We start from the raw sequence: 21,247 nt of genomic DNA, 5'->3' as shown, positions 1-21,247 counted from the left end.
CATTTTTGGTTTCCTGTAACGAGGAAACTTCCTAATGCCACCATTAGGACTTGCACACATGATTTAATTTGGTTGTAAAATTACTGTGAAAGAGCAATAATCTGACTAAATCCTACTGAATATACCTCTCCTTGCACAGTACTCGTAACCCCAACAAGCCATGAAGGAGGGCTTCTTCCAGACTTGTCAACATTCTGTCCGTCAGCACAGCGCCCCCTGCGTGGGCTTCCAGAGAGCAGGGGAGTGAGTACCAGGAAGAGGAAGCCAGCCGAGAACACGGGAGATTTTCCCATGGACAGTCATTTCCAGGAAAACCTCCCTCTCTTTCTCCCGACTTTCTGCCTGATGATAATATGCATAAAGCAATCAAAATCGGGCAAGGAGAAAAAGAAGCCCTGTTTTCTCTCCCACCACTATTCTCTACACAGTTTTTCCTTACAATCAAGGCAGATTTCCCAAGCAAGAACAGCTGTGGCCATCAGCGAAGTCAGGGTGCCTGGATGTGCCAGGCACTGGCTGAAAGTTTTCCTGACCTCGCCACATGGGACTCTCCCAACAATGCTAGCAGCAGGTAGAATGACGACCCCCCGTTTTAGAAACACAGAGACTGAAGCCTAAAGGTTATAACTGGCTGGCCAGAGTCACACAGGTAGTGACAGACCTGGACACAACCCTGGTCTCTGACTCCATTTCACTCTGAACTCCTGGAGGAGTTCTTCCTACTCCTCCAGGTCTCCACCCCAATGAGTAATAATTCAGTAGTTGACAGGGTGTTTACAGAATCATTACGGCAAGTTTCAGAGGCCTACAAGAGTTTATAAAGGAATCTCTTTTGCCATAACACACATTGCAGTGAGAACTTTGTACTGAGATCCCTCTGCCTGGTGTGAATAATCAGGGGCATGTGAAGAACAATTGCAATGCTCTTATTACTACGGCAGACAGTTGAAGGGCCTGGAAGGGAAGCTCAGCTCTGGAGTTGCAGGTATTTTCCAAACTCCATACAATGCAAAACAAAAAAAAGCAATCAAACAAACAAAAAAACAGTGACCTTGCAAACACACATCAATTCAGCTTCACTTAGAAAGAAAAATTAAAGGTGGCACTGTAGTTAGTCCAAGACTTGAGATTAGGAGGAAAGTAATCAGTGCTCAGGTCATCCATCCTGTCCTCTGGAAGGATGATGAATTCATCCTTCCAGAGATACTTATCTAAACTAACCTGATTTGCAACACTCAAGACCTGTTCTGTTTAAACCATAAACATAAGACTGTTGCTATGAGTACAGGTGAAATATGATCCCATTAGCCGAATTACAAATGCAAAGCAGAAGACTAGTCATACATCACAACTGCAAATATTTTAAAATATGCACATATAGACAAAGAAAACCTAATAAACATGGGGAAATGGTAATGCATAAATTGTCCTTAATTTTATTCCTTTTTTCCATTTTAAAAGGTTATACTATGGTATGCTTATAATTAAAAAGAATTATAACATTAAATTGACACCAACAGAGAGGTCTAAATTGATAGTTAAGTTCAATGTCTCAATGACAGAAATAAAAGTTATTAGATTTGTTCTACAGAATATTTACATCTCAAAGGAAAACTGAAAAAGCTAGGTTATAACTGGTAAGACCCAGGTATGTTACTAATCTCCCCAGCTGTGGTTTGCGCACAGGATGGAAGCCAGAGAAGGCCACAGCTGGAAAAGGGATGTGTGGGGACCAGATGTCTCCTGGTGGCCAAGGAGGACCAAGGGCTACACTAAGGATCAGAATCTCCACCCTTGCTCACAAGTCCCCGGCCAAATCCCAGGCAGACAGATGAAGGCATGGACAGGAGAAGAGGGTAGAGAATCAGACAGAATGGAGCAGAGGAGAAAGACTGGACACAGCGCCTTGGATATCGCTCTATCAGGCCTACTGGGATTCAACGCAGCTGAAACACAAAGGCTACTCTCCAACAGGGAAAGGACATGACTAAAAAAGAAAAGAACAGGCCTAGTTGCCTGTGAGTGTCGGGGGAAATTATATAGGATGCTTGCTGCAGGGACCCAAGTGCTCCCGGGCTGTGCTGGCACCATCCTGCCACACACTGGCTGTGAGACCTGGGGCAAGTTTCTTGGCCTCTGGGCCTCGGCTGCCCCATCTGCAAAATGAGGTGGTAACAGGGCCTGCCTCATAAGGCGGTTCTGAGAATTTCATGTGTTAATGTTTCTAGAGTTTTATAAACCACCCCAGCTGTATACTTTCACCCTCCGAAAGGAGGAAGTTCACCATCCCTCTCTCCTGCTTCATAAAAGCAGCGGCAACCGCAAGTGGTGAAGTGTGGGCCCAGGAGTCAGATGCTAGAGCCCCTGTCTCAGCTTCGCCTCTTGTCAGCAAGTTAGTTAAGTAGTGTGGGCCTCAGTCTCTCAACTGTAAAATGGGAAGAAGGTATAGGAATCAGAGGGTTGTAAGTCCCTGCAAAGCCCCCAGAACAGGCCCAACACCTAGCAAACGCTCAGTGCGCACAGTGAACTTATACCTAAGCATTCAGCCCCTGGCAAAGCCCCCACAGGTGACCCCCTTTGACCGATTCAGCCCCTCACCCTGCTATCTATAACTTAGGAGCTGCTCAGCCCTCAGAAGCCAGGTCCCGAAGGCCACCGAGCCCCTCAGAGCCATGGGAGGCAGCTGGGAGTGCACAGCACAGGAGCAATGAAGGACCATCCCCACCTTATGCTGTGCACTTCTGTCACGGCTGAAGCTCCTATGTGCCAAGCACACATTTGTGTGTTGCTTATGCAAATGAAAAACCACTTTTCTCCATGGAAGAAACGAGCTCAAGAAGATTATCACCAACTATTGTCCCCTGAAGAAAGATCTCCAGAAGACAGATTGAGATCCAAGCGTTCTGGGGTTTTTGTTCTTATTTTAAAAACCACTCTATTAAATTTGGTTCTGTGGTTTTACATCCTGCAGAAACTGAAAGCTACACATCAGAAGAAAGCAGAGGCAACCTTGTACGTTGGAGAGCAGCCCAGACAGAACGAGGCCGCTCACCAACCACGGGGACTCAGCACCTGGAGCCCTGGTTTCTTCCTCTCTGAGAGGGAGGCAATGCTAACTTGAGAGATCTTTTGAGGATTAAATGAGATTACGTACACAAAGCATCTAAATCTATGCCAAATACATAAAGTACACTGTGCAAAGAACAATAAAAATTATGCTGAACCCTGTGAAATAGCTATTTCTGCAAGTCAGAAAAGTGGCCCGACAGCCTGGGCCAGGCAGACGCTCTTGTTGACATGGGGTAAGGGGGTGGCAGATCCCCAGAGAAGGGCTGGGGCAGAAGAGGGGGCATTTACCCAGCAATGCCCAGGTATGTCAGCTTCTGGACAAGTGGCCCCGTTGCCTCAGTGCCACCTCGTGATTAAGCACTGACAAGGAAAGACACCGCCCACAGAAAACATCTTCAATTCTCATGAGAACTCAAAGTGGCTGCCACAATCGGGTATGTGGGCCCGGAGCTGCACAAACCCCAAAAGTCACCATGGGCCTGAAATCACCCTGTGGTGACAATAACCAGTATTCAGAGCAATGACCCTAACGCATCTAATCAAGATTAAATGAACCTTCTGTTAAGAAGATGGAGGGTTTAGAATAGACTTCAGAGGGGGGAAATGTTTATATTGATAAAGGCTAAACTTTTACAAAGTTTCTATGTGTAAGCATGGATCCTGGAACAGACGACTCTGTAGACACAGAGAGCGGAGTGGTGGGGGCCAGCGGGCGGTCGGGGACGGAGAACGGGCAGTGACTGCTTAGTGGGCGCAGAGTTTCGCTTTGGGGTGACGACAAAGTTCTAGAACCAGAGCGTGGTGATGGCTGTACAACACTGTGAACGTACTTAAGGCCAATGAATTATGCACGTTACAATGGATTTAACAGTAAATTCCACACTATGTGTGTTTTACCATAACTTTTTTAAAGTGCAGAAAAGGGGCAGATGATATTTGAGAGCTGTCATACTAAGCACTTTATGTTCAGTGTGTCGCAACAATGCCATGGGATAGATATTATCACTTCATTTCACAGACGAGGAACTGAGGTACTGTGACTGTCCCCAAATTGAGGCCAGGCCAGGATTCAAAGGCAAGCCGTCACCTCCGGGGCTGACTCCGCGCCCCTCAGGCCAACAGATGCTTAGAAAACTCACTGACTTGAAACGTCCCTGGTGGGACAACACTGGAAGCTGAGTTAGATAAAAGGTGCTGCCAATAACTTCAGAAAATTGACAAATCCTGACTCTTCCAAGCTGGTTGCTAATAAAACGTATGAACAGTGAATTGTTCTGGAACACGAAAACAGCCATACCTTCATTTTTCATAATGTACTGGACAATTTGCCCAACGGTGTCACTGTTTTCATTTATGCTGTCATTCAACTCTGAAAGAGAAAGAGGAGGGGATGAGGGGTTACACTGGTCACCTGCATCAAGTCAAGGAGACATTAGTTTCAGAGCCCAAGACCTCGCTGAACAGTCTCCAGAAAACTCAGCCAGTCGCCCCTCATGCTAAGGAACCCAACTTCCCTCCTTCAGCCCCAAACTGCCTGGCGCACAGCCCCCGTGACTTCCTTGCCCCAACAGACATAAACAGTGGCAGAGCTATCCATCAGTCTCTTCTCAAGTCCAACCCCACTCCTTCTCCAAGACTCAGTCCACAGCACTAATATCTCTCTCAGCACTTCATTAGACCTTTGGGGGTAATGGAAAAAAGCTAATTGAAAGAAAAAAATTCTTCTTGGACTATTTTAATTGCAATGAACTACATAAACATAGGGTATTAATTTCTTTATTAAATTGGGTAACATAATACCCATCCATGTTTTAAAAAGTCTCTTTTAAATATCTCTCCAAATGATCTCAATTTTGGCCATGGTTATTTGCTCACAGTCAGTTTACTTTGGGAGACTTTATATGTAGTAATCTTTGGAAAAAATTATACCTATACTCTGAAACCTGTCTGTAATAATTTGTTTCAGTCAAACAAGAAGGTCCCTGAATGGTGTGGCTCAGGGGGTTGGGCGTCATCTTGCAGCCCGAAAGGTCACCGGTTCAACTCCCAGTCAGGCCACATGCCTGGGTTGCGGGCCAGGTCCCTGGCTCGGGGTGTGCTAGAGACAGCCAATCAATGTTTCTCCTCCTCTCTTTCTTCCTCCCTTCCCCTCTCTCTTAAATAAATAAGTAGATAAAAAATTTTCAAAACACAAAGAAAGAGGGAGGGTTGAAACACTCCATCCTAGTTCACAGAGAAGGAATCAAGGTGTGTGGCGTTGTAGCTGTGTGATTGGAAAAGTGTCTTCTCCCTCACAGCTGTCTCCTCCTCTGTGAACAGGCGTGTTTGCTTGGACAGTGCAAATGCTGGCTGCTAAGTCAACCCACAGAGTCTAGAAAGAGGAGGGGGAGGCCCCGCTTTCTGTTGACAAACACTCAGCTTTGGTTTGCTCATAGGCTGCACATGACTCATCCTGCAACCGAGCTCTCTCTCTGCCTCAAAGGTCAGTGGGGGTAGGAAAAGCCAACAGGCCAGCGAGCTGGCAAAAAATGAGGAAGTTCCCCCCACTCCACCCCTGGAGTTGGCTTGAAGGGTGACCTACTTATTCCAAATGTCACCTTCTGCAAAAACTGCCCTTTGAGAAGCTGAAAGGGATATGGAGAGGTGTCTACGACTCCCCAAAACCCAAGTCAGGATGGTTATCAGGAACACGCATGGAGAATGTCATCCCTGAGGGTTTTCAAAACCCTATCTAGCAACCTCGTGTTAAGAATAAAAGGTGAGTCACCCTGAAGTTATTACTAAGGCAGTTTTTTGCCATTCTTAGACTGCACTGGTCACAAATCATTAATTTGAACATAAACTCCGATCTCACAGACGTAAGAACTCCCTTAGCAAAAGTAATAGCTTCAAAATGGTGAGCTCTGTTGACTTTTCCCATCATTTAAATTAGAATCTAATTCAATAATAGTAGTAAAAATTGGTATTTACTGAGTGACCATCTATGCCAAACATCACACGTTATCTTCTAAATTTCACAGTCATCCAATGAGGTAGAGATTACTCCACTCATATAAATGAAATTAAAATTTAACTAAATCAGTATTAAACTAATTAAAAGTAAATTTCAGTTAAATTATACATAGCAGAGGTTCAAAGTACATATAACTTGCCCAAGGTCCCAAGGGAAGTAAGAGTAATGACCTGGCAGGTATTTAATGGATGAAAGCCAGGTTTCAAACGCTGGGTGTGGTTACTGTGCAATCCGTACTGACACTATACAACACCGCCTGCTGTTGACATGGATCATTTTCCTTCACAGAGATGGAAAAAATACATATGTATATATGTACCCGACTGGTTTCTTATTTAAAAATCATCCCACTCACACTCTCATTAAAATAATCCAGCTCTGGCTGATGTGGCTCAGTGGACTGAGTGCCAGCCTGTGAACCGAAAGGTTGATGGTTCGATTCCCAGGCAGGGCACATGCCTGGGTTGCAGGCCAGGTCTCCAGTAGGGGGCGTGAGAGAGGCAGCCGATCGCTGTTTCTCTCACACATCATGTTTCTCTCCTCTTTCTCCCCCCTTTCCCTTCTCTCTAAACTTAAAGAAATAAAATCTTAAATAATAATTAAAAAGTGGACACAAGACCTTTAAAAAAAAAGAATCTAGATTACTCACCTATCTTCTCCACTTTTTCCTCTTCCACCTCTTGCTCAGCTTCTGTCGTACAACGATAGCCTTTCTTCTTAAGCAGGTGGCAGATGAGGACACCAAAGAGACCCATGATGAAGAACACAGGGACAAGTGCGTATGCAATATATTCGGGGTGTCCGCCCTTAGCATTGTCGGTGGGCGAGGCTGTCGTCTCGGTTCTGGAGTGCAGCGTGCGGCTGCCACCGTTGTCTGCGGAAGAAAGAAGCGTGCATGGCTGCCTTAGCTGTCTGCAGGAGGCACGGAAATCCCAATAACCCGGAGAAATGTCCACGTTAGATCCCAGTCTGCTCCCCAAACCATGGGCCAGGCAGACGCTGGTGGGTCTGGAAGTTCCGGCCCACAGGGTGAAGGCCCAGGTGTGTTTGGGCTAACACAGTGCCACCCTGTCCCTGCTACTCATTAACTGAGTCCCAACCTGGATAGTGTTTTTAAAACCTCTCCAAAGCCATCTTCTGCTCCTTCAGCATGGAATAAAAGCAGTAAAGTGTCCGGCACAGAGTAAACACATAATCACTGAGTAGCATTATTAGCACAGACTCAGAAGACATGGATTCAAGTTCTGATCCCACCTCTTAGCAGCTGCGTGACACTGAACAATGACAAAAGTGATGCCTCGGTTTCAGTGTGAAATGGGCATACTAACAGCACCTACCCACCCTGCCAGGGGTTGTCATGGAGAGGAAATAAATTAATAATACATATAAAACATTTAGAACCATTTCTGTTAAGTAGTAAATGCCAAGCACCATTGGAGCCATTTGTGATCTGTCACTGGGCAAGAAGAACAAAGAACCTTGTCTCAAGGAGCTTCCTGCAAGGATTTAGTCAATTGGCAGATATAGAATAAGAAAAAGGGGAAAGTCCAGGATGGCATTAAGATTTCCGCCCAGGGGCACAGAGGCATAACCATTTGTCTATTTATCCAGTGATCCGATTTAACATTCATGGCATGCCTTTTATGTGAAAAGCTCCATGCTGGGAGCTGGAGAGAGAGAGTGATAAATAACATAACTTGGGCGGTGCCATCTTGGAACTTGTCGGGTAGCGTTGGAAACAGCCACTAAACAAGGAAGATACACATGGGGCACCAGAAGGAAAAATGACAGTGGGGACCTGTGGAATGACTTCAGAAAAAGGGCAGCTGAAAGGGGGCATATTTTGGAGAAAAGAATAAATTTGCTTTTAGACATGTCAAAGTAGCACATGGACATACACCAGAGGGAGTTGGATTATCTGGGCTGGCCAATGGGATGCAAGTTAGGCTCCTACCTAGGAAACTAAGTAACTTAGGTATGATATGGTCATTTAAGATAACAGAGAAAGAGACCTAGCTAGTGTGGCTCAGTGGATTGAGTGCTGACCTGCGAACCAAAGGGTGGCAGGTTTGATTCTCAATCAGGGCACATGCCTGGGTTGTGGGCCAGGTCCCCAGTAGAGGGTGCATGAGAGGCAACCACACACTGATGTTTCTCTCCCTCTCTTCCTCACCCTCTTCCCCTCTAAAAATAAATAAATAAATCCTTTAAAAAACGTAACAGAGAAAGAAATAAGAAAGAACCGACTGTGCAGGAAATCAGCAAAGTACAACTTCACAGACACAAAATGCAGACAGAATTATCACAGAGGGCCTCAGGTAGAATGAGAACTAAAGAAAAATATGGGCTTTGATTGAAATGAAGTCTCATTATCTAGAATACTCTCATGATGAAGTGATAAAAATGAGGTTTTCTACATCAAAAAGATTCATACATATTGCTTAAGAAACTCAGACATTAGAAAGCTAGAGACATTTAATTCCAAGTTCTCTCTCGAGTATTTTGGTGAAAAGCAATCTGTATTGTAAGGGTTACATGGGGGACAGAATCTGGTGTAGAATGACTACATTTTACCACGGCAGCAAACAGTGTCAAACAGCAGCCTAATCTGCAAGCCAGGGGGCATAGAACAAAGGGCTATCTCTCTCTCACATAGAAATATCCATTATCTTTGAACTTGGACATGAAAGGAAATTGCTAGTTTCCTAAGTTTGTATATAGCTGCATTCATTATCAGGCAACCTCTAGAATTTTGGATAACCGATATATTTTCAATCTATATTTTTTCTGATTTCTCCTCTAAGGATCAAAAGAATTATAATTCTAAATACGTTTTATGTATTGATTCCTTTTCACTAATGCTCATTTCATACACTAGGAGTAGGTGAAGCAGGCAGAGGCGCTGGGAAGTGGGGCCAAACAGCTCCTCCTGAACCAGGGGGTCGAGAACAGGTCTTCGTCATTAATTGGTCATCTAGCAAACCCTCGCAGATACCACATATTTACAGTGCATGTGACAAACATGTGTCAGTCATAATATCAAAATTATTCTGCCATGAAAAAACTGGGGAGGACATAAATCTAAATGAATGAAACATGAATTATAGAGAGATGCAATAGAGGCACTGAGGTTAAAAGGTCAAGACTGCTTGGTATAAGTAACAGCTTGGCTACTGACAGGGCTTGTCACCCCAGGCAAGTTATTTAAATGCTCTGTGTCCCATTTCCTTCTATGTAAAATGAAGTCAAAATGACTGTATCTTTCTATGATGATTTTATTTTTTTAAGATTTTATTCATTTTTTTTTAGAGAGGGGGAAGGAAGGTAGAAAGAGAGGGAGAGAAACACTGATGTGTGAGAGAAGCACAGACCGTTTTGCCTTTCACACGCCCCCAAATGGGGATCTGGCCTGCAACCCAGGCATGTGCCCTGACCAGGAATCGAACCAGAGACCTTTTAGTTCACAGGCCCGTGCTCAATCCACTGAGCCACACCAGCCAGGGTCTTTCTATGAGGATTTTAAAACATGGCTCCATTGTTAGATACAGCTCCCACGGAGATGTAGGATCTACATTTCTGCCCCCCTTGAATATATACTGTGTGTTGCCTGACCAAGAGAGCAAGTTGGAAGTGATCCTTTGTCAGTGTCAGTCATCAATTTGCCAATCATGTACTTGAACCATCTTAGAAGGAGATCTTACAGCCCCAGCTGATGTTCCACGGAACAAAGATAAGCTGTTTCGGGTGAAACCAGCCCAGATCATAGATTCCTAAGCAAAATAAGTGATTGCTGTTGTTTTAAGCCACTAAGCTTAAGGGTAATTTGCTCTATAGCACTAGTAACTGGAAGACTACCTCGTGGGGTCACTGTGAGGATGAAATATATTAATAAGGTAAGCACTTAGAATAGCGTGTAGGAAAAGGTAAAGCACTCTGAAAGTGTCTAGTGATCAGCTTGATAGAATGGCACTATCCAATATGGTAGCCATTAGCCTCAAATAGTTACTTAAACTTAATTAAAACAAGATAAAATTAAAAATTCAGTTCCTTGGTTGCACTAACCACATTTTAAGTGTTTGACAGTCATACGTGGCTAACTGGCTACTGTAGGGGACAGATCAGATAAAAAATATTTCCATCCACCCAAAAGTTGAATTGGACAGCCCATTATAGATGACATATAAAGAATCACTAAAAAGCAACATGTTGACTAGAGAACTACTGTGATCTACCTCAGCAATTCAATGAAGAATAAATTTTAAATTGCAAAGTATCTGTATTTTGCCATGTATAACATACACTTTTTTGCCCAAATTTTTGAGGGAAAAATAAGGGTGCATATTATACACAGGTAGTTATGATATCTAATAGGTATTATAAATGGGCCAAAAATGTGGGTGCATGTTCTACACAGCGAAACGCAGTAACTAGCCACAGATAACGCCTAAGTTACTTGTTAACTTAGGGAAGTTTAGCTTTCCTTCAATTCACGCTAATAATTTGCTTAAAGACACCATGTCTACCTTTCTCCTTCACCCCCAGCTGAATCATACCTGAATTAGGAACAAATTAATTATTTGAGTACAAATTAATGGCAAAGGTCGTTGCAGCATTATTTATAAAAGTCAAAAATGGCAGTACCTTCATGTTTGACAATGGAATTACAAGAACATCTAAGTCAATCATAGTCTACCATTTGATGAAATAAAATGCACCATTTAAATGCACCTGTTTATGAAGGTGGTGCAAAGATATGGGGAAACAGGTGAGCTCAGAGGTTGAATTCTGTAAGTTAGATTCAAAATCTTACATACGGTATGACCCAACTAGTAAAGAATGCTTAAAGGTATAAAATATACAAAAAAATAACCAAAATATTAACTTATCCTGGGTATTTGGATAATAGGATAATTTTACATTTTAATTGTATACTTTTCTGTAGTTTTCTATAATTTGTACAAATGTATTACTTTTGTACCAAGGTGGTCGATACTTAAAAAAAGAAGATATAAAGATGAAGCTGTCATAAGCTGGCAGACCCAGTGGGAGTAAATGTCTTTACCTTTTTGTAAACCCGTTGGAGGCTATGGTTCCTATTCCAAAATTTCACTTCCAATTTTTGTGAGCTCTGAACCCCAGTTAATATAAGGGCACGACGAAAAACATGATGCCCACATTTCTGCCTGAGCAACAACACAGTGGCGTTGGTTCCATTCATTGAAATAAGAAACATCTGGAAAAAAGTTTGCTTGGTGTCATAGGCTGAATTTCACCTCCCTCCCAATTCGTACTCTGAAGTCCTAACCCCGAGTATCTTGGAATGTGACCTCATGAGGAGACAGGATCTTTACCATGGTAATCAAGACACAATGAGGTCACTACAGTGGACCCTAATTCCATATCATTGGTGTCATTATAAAAAGGAGAAATTTGAGACAGACATCCACACAGGGAAAAACACCACATGAACATAAAAGGCAGAAATCAGGGTGATACTTCCACCAGCCAAAAAAATGCCAGAGATTGCCCGCAAACCACGCAAGGCTAGGAGAGAGGCATGAAAGAGATCCCTCCTCACAGCCCTCACAAGGAAACAACTCTGCCAACCCTGAGCTTGGATTTCTAGCCTCCAGAACCGAGACAATACATTTCTCTATTTTGAGCCACCCACTCTCTTGTACTTTGTTACAGCAGCTCCAGCAAACCAATATACTTGGCATAGAGAAGACGGGTATCACGAGTTCAGTTTGGGGCATGTGGAGATAGAGGTAAACAGGGGGACATTCAGATGGAAATATCTATTGAGCAACTGGATCTACTGCATAAGGAAGCAGAAGAGAAGCCAGGGCGCCACCCTAGGACACAAAGGAAGGGCTTTCCAGAAGGAAGGAGCAGTCAGCTAGGTCAAATGCTGCAAGAGAGAGCAGCTAAAATAGGAAGGAAATAAAAAATGGTGCAGCCGCGATGGAAAAAAAGCATTTATGTTTTTTAAAGGTTCCCCAAAAAATTAAAAACAGAACGACCGACCATATGATTTCACAGTCCCATGTCTGAGTAGTTGTCTAAAAGAACTGAAATCAGGATACCTTCAGAAACAGCTGCAATCCCAAGTTCCATGCAGCATTTTTCAAGATAGCCAAGTTATGGAAAGAGCCCAAATGCTCATCAGTGAATAAATGGATTTAAAAAATGTGGTGCACACACACAATCAAATCCTTCTAGACCTGAACAAAGAAATACTGCCACAGGTGACAGCAGGATGAACCTGGAGGACACCGTGCTGAGTGAAACACACCAGTCACAGGAGGACACACCCCGCCTGGTTCCACTTACGCGAGGAAGTACAATGGGCAGACTTTTAGAAGCAGAGGATATCACACTGGCTGCCAGGTGCAGGGGAGAAGGAAATAGGGAGCTGTCGTTCCTATGGGCATAGAGTTGCTGTTATGTGAGACGAGGAAGTTCTGGGGACCCGCTATATGACACTGTCTAATGCTAACAGTACCGTGCTTTGCACTTCAAAATTTATGAAGAGGGCCCTGGCTGGTGTAGCTCAGTGGATTGAGCACGGGCCTGTGAAGCAAAGGGTCACTGGTTTGATTCCCAGTCAGGGCACATGCCTGGGTTGCAGGCCAGGTCCCCAGTATGGGACACGTGAGAGGCGACCACACATTGATGTTTCTCTCCCACTCTTTCTCTCTTCCCTCTCTCTAAAAACAAATAAATAAAAATATTTTTAAAAATTTGTAAAGAGGGTAAATCCCATGTAAAGTGTTCTTACCACGATGAAAAGGAAAAACAAAGAACCTAAGAAGTACCTTTATAGAAAAAGAACGCAGAGCTCAGACAAATGAGGCCACCGAGATGATTCTGAGAACACGTGAGACACCTGTGGTTTCTGATTTAGGAGGCAACTTGTGAATTTTTTAACTTTCCCCTTGTTTCTCTCCCTATCTCCTTCTCTGTCATTTCTTGAAGTAAACCTCAAATCCTAAAATACACATATACATACGTAAAATGAATAAACAAAAGTTTAAAATAAAATAGGAAGAAAAAAACAATTCACGGGAGATCCCTGTGGCCTCAGTGGCAGCAGTTTTTCAATACAACGGAGGATAAGACAGGAGTCCCTGGGTCTGGGAACAGAGACAGGGCTCAGTTCACTCTTTTCCCGAAGTCAAGTACGAGCAAAGAGGGTAGAGGGGTTCGCCCTCAGACTGGGGGAGAGAATTTGGTTCAGGGCTCTGTTGTTGTTGTTGTTTAAGTGACTGAAACCAAAGTATTTATATGCAGAAAGAGCAAAGGGGGTGTCTGAGAGGAACTAGGGAGTGATAATAACCCTGAGAAGGCCAGAGATGATCATGGATGAAACACTTAATAGAAAGAAAAAAAAAGACACTTGTTCCTAAAGAGGGGTGATGAGTTAGTGTCTTTCCTCGGAAAGGAAGGTGAGGGAACAGGGGCCCGTATCCTCTATTTTCTCTTAACCTATAAGAAGAGATGGCCTCTGTTGAGAGCTAGAGCAGCCAGGGCAGAGGAGGGTTTGAGGACCCAACGAGGCGCCCCCGAGACTGAAGGAAGGACTGTGCAAAGGCACTGGGGCACAGCTGAGCTGTGGACCCCAAATCTCCAATTGAGCTAACCCATGCGGGGGGGGACGTCATGGGAGCTGGAAAGCCCAGGACAGTAAGGGACCAATTATAAGGGTCAGATGAAAGCAGGCCAAGCCAGTGTTAAGGGGATGGTTTGGGGTGAGAAGGTTCCAGAAGTGAATGAAGTATGGTGTGAGACTTCATTCACAATAACTACCATGTTTATGGAGATTCGTGGGCTGGCACTATACTAAGCATTGAATCTCCACAATAAACCTATACCATGGTAGTATTATCCCCACGTTACAGACAGGGAAGAGGAGACACAGAAAAGTAAAGCAAGTTTCCCAAGAAAGCCATACTCAGATTCATACCAGGCAGCCTGGATTCTGCCTGCTCGTACCCCACTTCCTCTTACCTTCTCAAAGCCTAGGTGTCTGCATTCGACAAGAAAAATTCTGCAACGTCCTCAATTAACTTATAGCAGGAGGGTCGGAAGAAGAGTTAAGGCAAGTTAGTGAATTAATAGAGCCATAGTCTTAACTGAGGAAGAGCCAGTCACATTCCTGAATGTATGTGGAACCTTTGAATCAACTTCCAGGCAACTATTTCTGCTCTTTTCCAAAGTGAACAGTTGCCACCAGATGCCACCACATCTTGCTTAGGCACGAACTTTCCAGACTGTTGCCAACAACAAATCCATAAGCAGTAAATACTTCTTCTGAAACCAGAAACATCAGCATTCATGCTGCCTGTCACTACCAGAGCCAATAAGTAGAGACAGGGATTGAATCTTTATGGGAACTTTATCCGGATGCCAACAATCTAAGAAGACGGCGGATTATGCACCCTCAAAAACCATCTTAACACTTCATCTTCGCCAACCTTTTTTTAAGGAGAAGAAAGGGTAAATAAGAGGTTTGGAAAAAAAGTCAATTGGGTAAGAGTTGCCATCCAGCTGCAATTCCCCTAGTACTTCTTTATCTGTTGCTCAACAATGCTCCCTCTGCTGCAGGAGGTTCCCTCCCTGGAATGCAATGGCTCAGGTACCACCTCCATCCCTTGCAGACCCCTGGGGCACAAGGCGGAACTGCTCGTCAACCTCCTGGAGTCTGTGGTCAAGCATTCCTTTCCTGGAATAACAGCTTTCCACATGCATGATAGTTAAACCTATCAACTATGACTGAAGCTAAAATCTTTAACTCTTGCCTTCCCCTACCACTTACGGACTATTCATCTATCCCAGAACATTCTCTGCTTCACCTTCTCCCACCTACCCACCCCTCAATCCATAGCCAACAGAAATGCTTTTAAAATGACCTACATCTTTTTTCCCCAAACTCACTGATAAATGAGTCAACCTCACAACGCTGGACACGTTTGTCTTCTCCACTTAGCCCTGCTGCTGAGGGTTTAGTCTGCACGCCCCAGGACCTGGTCCTTTTTCTAGATCAATAAACCCTTTCTTTCAGAAAAACTTTCAGCTATACAGGTTTTTGTTTCACAATATGTGAAACAGGGCTTGCAACAGAACACTACTCAACTACAAATGCCTGTTTAAGGTAATATTTCAATTATTTTTTCCCAACAATATCTCAACATCTAGCTACTTTTCTGTTAATATGTAATGCCCATTTGCTCTCATATTTCACAGCTTAAATTATCTCAAACTTCAAAACAATGTGTTCCAATTAGAAAAATAAGAAGTAGAATATGTTTTGAAAATGCCTGATACCAGAATCCAAAGCAGTATATAGGATGAACTAATAAACTCTAGCATTTGTTCACCATCTCTGACCTCCCTACCAACTCCCAAATCACAGTTCACCTATGCAGACCAGCCTGGGTCACACCTCAGCCTGTTCAAATACAAGCCCATCGCCACATCTCCAGTACCTTGTGCAAGAGCCTTGGAAACAGGAGTTCTCAGGTCTCGCTGATGAGGATTCCCTTCCACAACCTTACTAGGAAAAAAATGGCCAACAAGACCTTGCGTTTATCAAAATCCATTGGGTTTTTCCTTGCCCCAGCCTGGTCTCTTTATTTAATTACCTGCACTAAGTTTAGTTAATTAATTCACTGTATTTTGAGGACTCACTATATATGTGAGTTTTGCCAAGGTGCCGTTGAGATGGTCACAAAAGGAGATGTGAGATTAAAAAGACTTAAGACAGCAAAGGGCTGAGGAAGAAGTATAAAGAATGGCTAAAACTCAACCCCCCAAAATCAAAAGCCATTTTCTAGCTTGATTCCAAGTATTACTTGTATTTCCAACTGACTCCAATGGTAAGGGTGTAGCAGAGTGAAATGGTCCGTCTCCCTGAGTCCATCTTATTCAAGCCTGCATTTTCCCCAGGACCTTCAGGCAAATAGTTCCTGCTATAGATATGCTAGTTACTGGAGGAATTCTGCTGGACCCTTGAGTTTGGGGAAAAACAGCCAGCCCCTTGCCAGACAGAAGGTGGTTCTGCAGAAGAGGTGGGATTACAGGTACAAAATAATGATTGTTTATCAAAAATTTTGGGGAACCTCAAGATCAAACTCACATCAGCAGGGGTCAATGGACCACGAACAAAGAGATGTAAAGATTGCTCACTCTTCCTTGGATCCTGCTGGCACCTGTATGACTGAGTTCATCTATCACCTCTTGCCCCTCCCATTCTCCTTGCCCTTAATATGGAAGAAACCTGAATTCTGCACTCTCTGAAGATGGAAATTGAAGAGCCTCTACGGCCCCCATCTTCTCAACTGGGTATCTTCTCAATCAGTAAACCTTTCCTTACTCTGAACTTGGACATTTTGAATACTGGCCTTTTGAAGCACTGGACACATGGGCTTTGGGCTGGTAACAAGAGGAGCTGAGATGAAATGCTGTGGAAATGGCATTCCTCAAACCCAGTGTGCATCGCTTGAGGGTTACTAAAATAACGGGGAACACGATGGTAATGCCCAGAGACTCCGGATAAGGAGACCTTGTGACTCTCCCAAGCAGCTCTGTTCCAACCACGGCCAGGAACACTTTGATGATTCCGATAGCTTTTCTTCCCTTTTTATCTGGAAAGGGTTTGCATTCTCAGAAGCTAGGGTTTCCCAGCAGAGCAACCCAACAACTCTATGATGGGAAAGGAGCTTGCTTAGTAAGTTGATAACACATACCAAGTTTGGTTGGAAAAGAACTTTTAAAGACAAACATACACACATCCCCTCCCCCTTTTTTTTTTGGTAAACATTCAAATCACAGTACCCACGGGCCAAGGGCAGTCTATTTGTGGTCTAGATTACTAAGATCACTCAAGATGCACTCTCTAAAAGGTTTTTTCCTTTATCCAGCTTTGCCACCTGCTACCTCCACGATATTGAACAAGTCACTTTACCTCTCTGGGCTACAATTTGCTCATCTGAAAATTATGAGCTAGTGCCATGGTCCTTTGTGGTTCTCAAAATGCCACAACGTTCCCAACAGTCTACAGCTCCATCTACAATTCACTCTGGGTTGATGCGACTGGAGAGAAAAGCAGAAGCCCACCCTTCTGTGTCCCCACAGCAAGATACAAAACTATCTAAAAACAAACCCATTTTCATAGCAAAGCTGTAACAAAGTGAACTGCTCAGTCTCTCTGACTCCATCTTGCCCAGGACTGCATTGTTCCTATGGCCTTTAGGCTAACAGCTCCTGCTTTAAACATGTTCATCTCTAGAGGGATTCCGCTTGGGGCTGGAGTTTTTACGTAAACGTCCCCTCCCATTTTCCCTTCTCTTGGCATAAAAGAAGCCTGAACTCTGTGCTTTCTTAAGGTGGATTTGAGGAAGCTCTAAGGCATACACCTATGAATAAACCTTTCCTTCCTCAGACTCTGATGTTTCCAGTTTCAGCATTTTTGAAACACTGGGCATGTGGTCTTTGGACGGGTAACAAAACCAAATCTGACAGACTCATGGGCAGCAAAGCCTGTCCTGCTCGAATGTGAGATTGTTTACAACCTCTATTCCACTGAGTTTACTGCATAAACATTTAATATATTCGCCTAGACCTCCTCAGGGTTTAGGCCACAACCCAAGGGTTTCAGATGGTCACAACTATGAGCTGGCTACTATCATTTTAGACAACAGGAAACAGAAGTCAGGAAGGTGTCCATTTGCTCAGGGTCACACAGGTAAAAGCTGTAAGAGCCAGGATGAAAATGCAAGCAGACCTTGTTTCAGGACAATACTCACAACCAGACCTACCAGTTCCTGCAGAACAACCTCCTTTACCAAGTTAGCATTTAAATCAATTACCTACACTAACAAAAGAAGAGAAACCAAAGCAAATTCTACAAAAAAAATTTTACCCAAATTTTTCACCATAGAGATTACCAAAGCCACGGAGCTTTTAAGATCATCCCCCACAGTGCCAGTTACTGAGACACAGCATTTGCCCTGATAAATTTTAAAAGCTTGAAATATATGAAGAGAACAACAAATGAGCTTATACGAACATTGGAAAATAATGAAAGTCTGTATATAAGTACTAAATTTTGTAGTGACACTTCAGGCAGCTGCCAACTTCCCAGCCCCCCTCAGATAAACAGCTGCTGCAGGCCCACCCTCCCCCACTCCACTGCCGTGACCTGGCAGAGAGGGGGCACACGGACAGGACCTGTCTGCTCACAGCCTACCCACCCCTAACACAAAAGCCCTCCCATTGCATATGGCCATTTACCTTTACGTTGTCACAGTCCTTGAAATGAGACCACAAGCCAGGAGCACAGAACTCTGATGCCGGGCAGCAAAGACCACTTTGGGAAGAGACAGAGGCCTAAGCAGCTGTCCCAGCAAAACGAACGTAAATCAACAAAGCCTGCCCTGAACCCCTGACTGACAGATGCATCTGGCTAAGAGGCCCCATGAAAAATGCAGCTGTCCGAGGTTTATGGACAAGTTCAGCTGCACTTTGAGTGGTGCCAAAATGGAGAGCTCAGCGTACAATGAGCACCCCCCAGATCTGGAGACAGGCCTTAAGAGTGAGACAGGAAAACTTAGAGGTAGCAAGTAGCTAAAGATATCAAAATACTGCCTGTGCCCAGGGCAGTTCCTCCCCTTCCCCGGTACCAAGCCAAATGTACATTCAGCCAGCTTCTGTTAGAACTAATATAACCAAATGCAGCAAGGAAACCTTGATCGGAGCCTGGTTCCAAATATTAAACAATAATAAAAATCTTAAGCAGCTACAAAGGATATTGAGGACAATTGAGGAAACTGGGTTACACAGAATCAAAGGTTTTGTTTATTTTCTCAGGTGTAATAATGGCATTGTGGTTATGTAGCAGAAGTCAATCCCACGAGATGCACAGTAGACACATTTATGGGCGAAATGTCTGCAACGTGATTTCAACTAGTTCAGCAAAGAAAGTAGATAGACAAACAGGCAGGGTGAGAAAGCAAACATGGCAAAAGGCTGACCTCTAAGTGGTTTACCATTTTACTATTTAGTAAAACGCGTATCCATTTTACTATGCTTTCAACTTTTCTGTAATGAAAGTTCACAAAGTCTTACCTTCTCATTCTTTTTAAATGCCCTTTGTAGGAGCCTAATAATCATTTTTTAATGGGAAAATGCATTTTAATTTCCAAGCCAATTACTCAGTAAGGAATGTCTGGAGTGCAACCCATACTTACGCTGTGGTTTCCTTGTGTTCCTTTGGAGTTGAGAAGGGAAGTAACTAATATGATCCAGGGGAAAAAAGGAACTTCACATTGGGTCTCAAAAGAAAAGTTGAAATTTTTTTGTTGTCGTTGTTGTTCTCAAGAGAACGAACATTCTTGACAGACAGGAAATTGGGGAACAGCTGGAACCGCCCCTGATAACTACCAGAACAAAGGGCTGAAATCAGGGTGATGTCAAAGATACTTAACAATAATGGTGGAAACTTTAAATATTTACCATCATAGGTGGGTCAAACCAACTTTGTGGAGTCAGAGAAAGTTCCCAGCACTCCCCACAGCTATCTCAGATCCACCATTTGAAGCAATGTCTTACGGCCACAATTCCCTGCCTACCCCCCTTCTCTTATTATTTTCAGTGTGGTCCATTTGAGGAATTTTTTAAAATCTTTACTTACTGACACTAAATCTCTAGGAGAGGGGCTGAGTGTCTGAAGAACAGAAGTGGAGTGAGACTTTGACAATGAACCTTTCTGTACCTTGCAAATTGTAAGTTATGGCTATTCAAGAAAGAAATGGGATTTTTAAAAAGTCATTTGTTTGAAGCATGACCTTAAAGCAACAGAACTTTGGTAATCTAATAATAACCTTTTGAGATTCTTTTCAAAAGGTGATGGTGTTATGAGGAATACTTTGCTACATTAAATAATTGTAAGGTGGCATTCACCCAGTGTTTGCAGTGTGGCAGGCACTGTTCTGGCCGCTTCGTGTATAATCTCTTTTCATGTCCACAACATCTCAAAGGCAGGTCCTCTCGTTACCCAGACCTGCAGATGAGGACGATGAAGCACCCAGGGTTCAGTGACAAGCCCTAATGTGTGAGGCAGGGCAGGATGTAAGCCAGGCAAAGCAACCCCAAGCCTCGCATTCTTAGCCACAGTATCTAAACAGTGACTGCAAGAGCAGAGGTAACCCTCAATTCAATCCAGTGAGTGATGCATGCCTCGCAGTAAACAGGTGGGGTAAACCATCACCAACTGACCACAGGGCTGGGCTGGAGCCCAGGTCTGTATCTACCCACTCCAGTGCCTTTAAACCCTAAAAAGCTGCCTTTCTTCCTATGACCCTCGTATGCATGATAAACATTTTTTAATGTAAAAATAATCACAAAAAATGATTCAAGTCAGGTACAGCAAGATGAACTTTGTACTGACTTCATTTTAAAAAATAAAAAACCTCAGCAGGATAAGTTTTCCCATTATTAATTTAACTGCATAAAGCAAAATCTCACTCAAAAGTATAACTTTATTAACCCCTCCAAAATTATTATGAAGATAAAAGGAAGACATTTTTCTGTCTATGCAAAAAGCATCTCATCCACAAATTTGTTTTCACATTATTTGCTCACAAATGTGGTACTTGGAAGCAATTCAATAGTAGCCACAAACATAACTTGTACTAATCATGTTAATTACATGATATCTGAAAATTGCTCAGAAGGAAGGAAAGACAAGGAAAGGGAGGAGAAAGAGGACGAAAATCTTCAGTCACACACGTTAGCTGGAGACACCACGCAAGATGTAAAAGTTCCCACCTAAATGCTACTGGATACTTTCACATTCATTATTTTGTCCAAACCTCTTAACCCCAAGGAAGCAGCCAAGAGGGTGGATGAGATCTCATTTGTGCCAATAAATCAATGGCCAGACAGAAGAACCAAAACCCAGACCCGCCGACCTCTTCCCCACCCATGTCTCTACCACGCACGTCAATCGGGCATTCTGTGGGCAACCAAATGCAACCTGGAATTCACAGGAAAGTCCCTGCTTATGTCAAACGTGCCCATTTCCCCAAGTAGAGGGGAGGATGTCCTGTGTTTGTGCCTCTAATCCCTATCACAGTTCCCAGAACACAGGGGGAGTACCTTAGA

General features: G+C 43.5%; 1 protein-coding gene across 1 annotated transcript in view; it reads right to left on the bottom strand.

Moving 5' to 3' along the window:
* The window catches only part of RELL1 (RELT like 1), a 60,265-nt gene that overhangs the window by 22,020 nt on the left and 16,998 nt on the right, over nucleotides 1-21,247 (bottom strand). The window contains exons 2-3 of the mRNA XM_037132506.2: nucleotides 6,732-6,956; nucleotides 4,367-4,438 (exon numbers count right to left, since the gene is read on the bottom strand). Of these exons, the coding sequence (XP_036988401.2) occupies nucleotides 4,367-4,438; nucleotides 6,732-6,956 (297 nt within the window). The remainder of the gene's footprint in view (nucleotides 1-4,366; nucleotides 4,439-6,731; nucleotides 6,957-21,247) is intronic.

This window comes from Artibeus jamaicensis, unplaced genomic scaffold (genome assembly GCF_021234435.1).
Source record: "Artibeus jamaicensis isolate MK-2021 breed Jamaican fruit bat unplaced genomic scaffold, CSHL_Jam_final contig_76, whole genome shotgun sequence".
Taxonomy (NCBI): domain Eukaryota; kingdom Metazoa; phylum Chordata; class Mammalia; order Chiroptera; family Phyllostomidae; genus Artibeus; species Artibeus jamaicensis.
The sequence above is the reverse complement of the archived record's forward strand: the minus strand, read 5'-3'. Positions and strand labels throughout refer to the sequence as shown.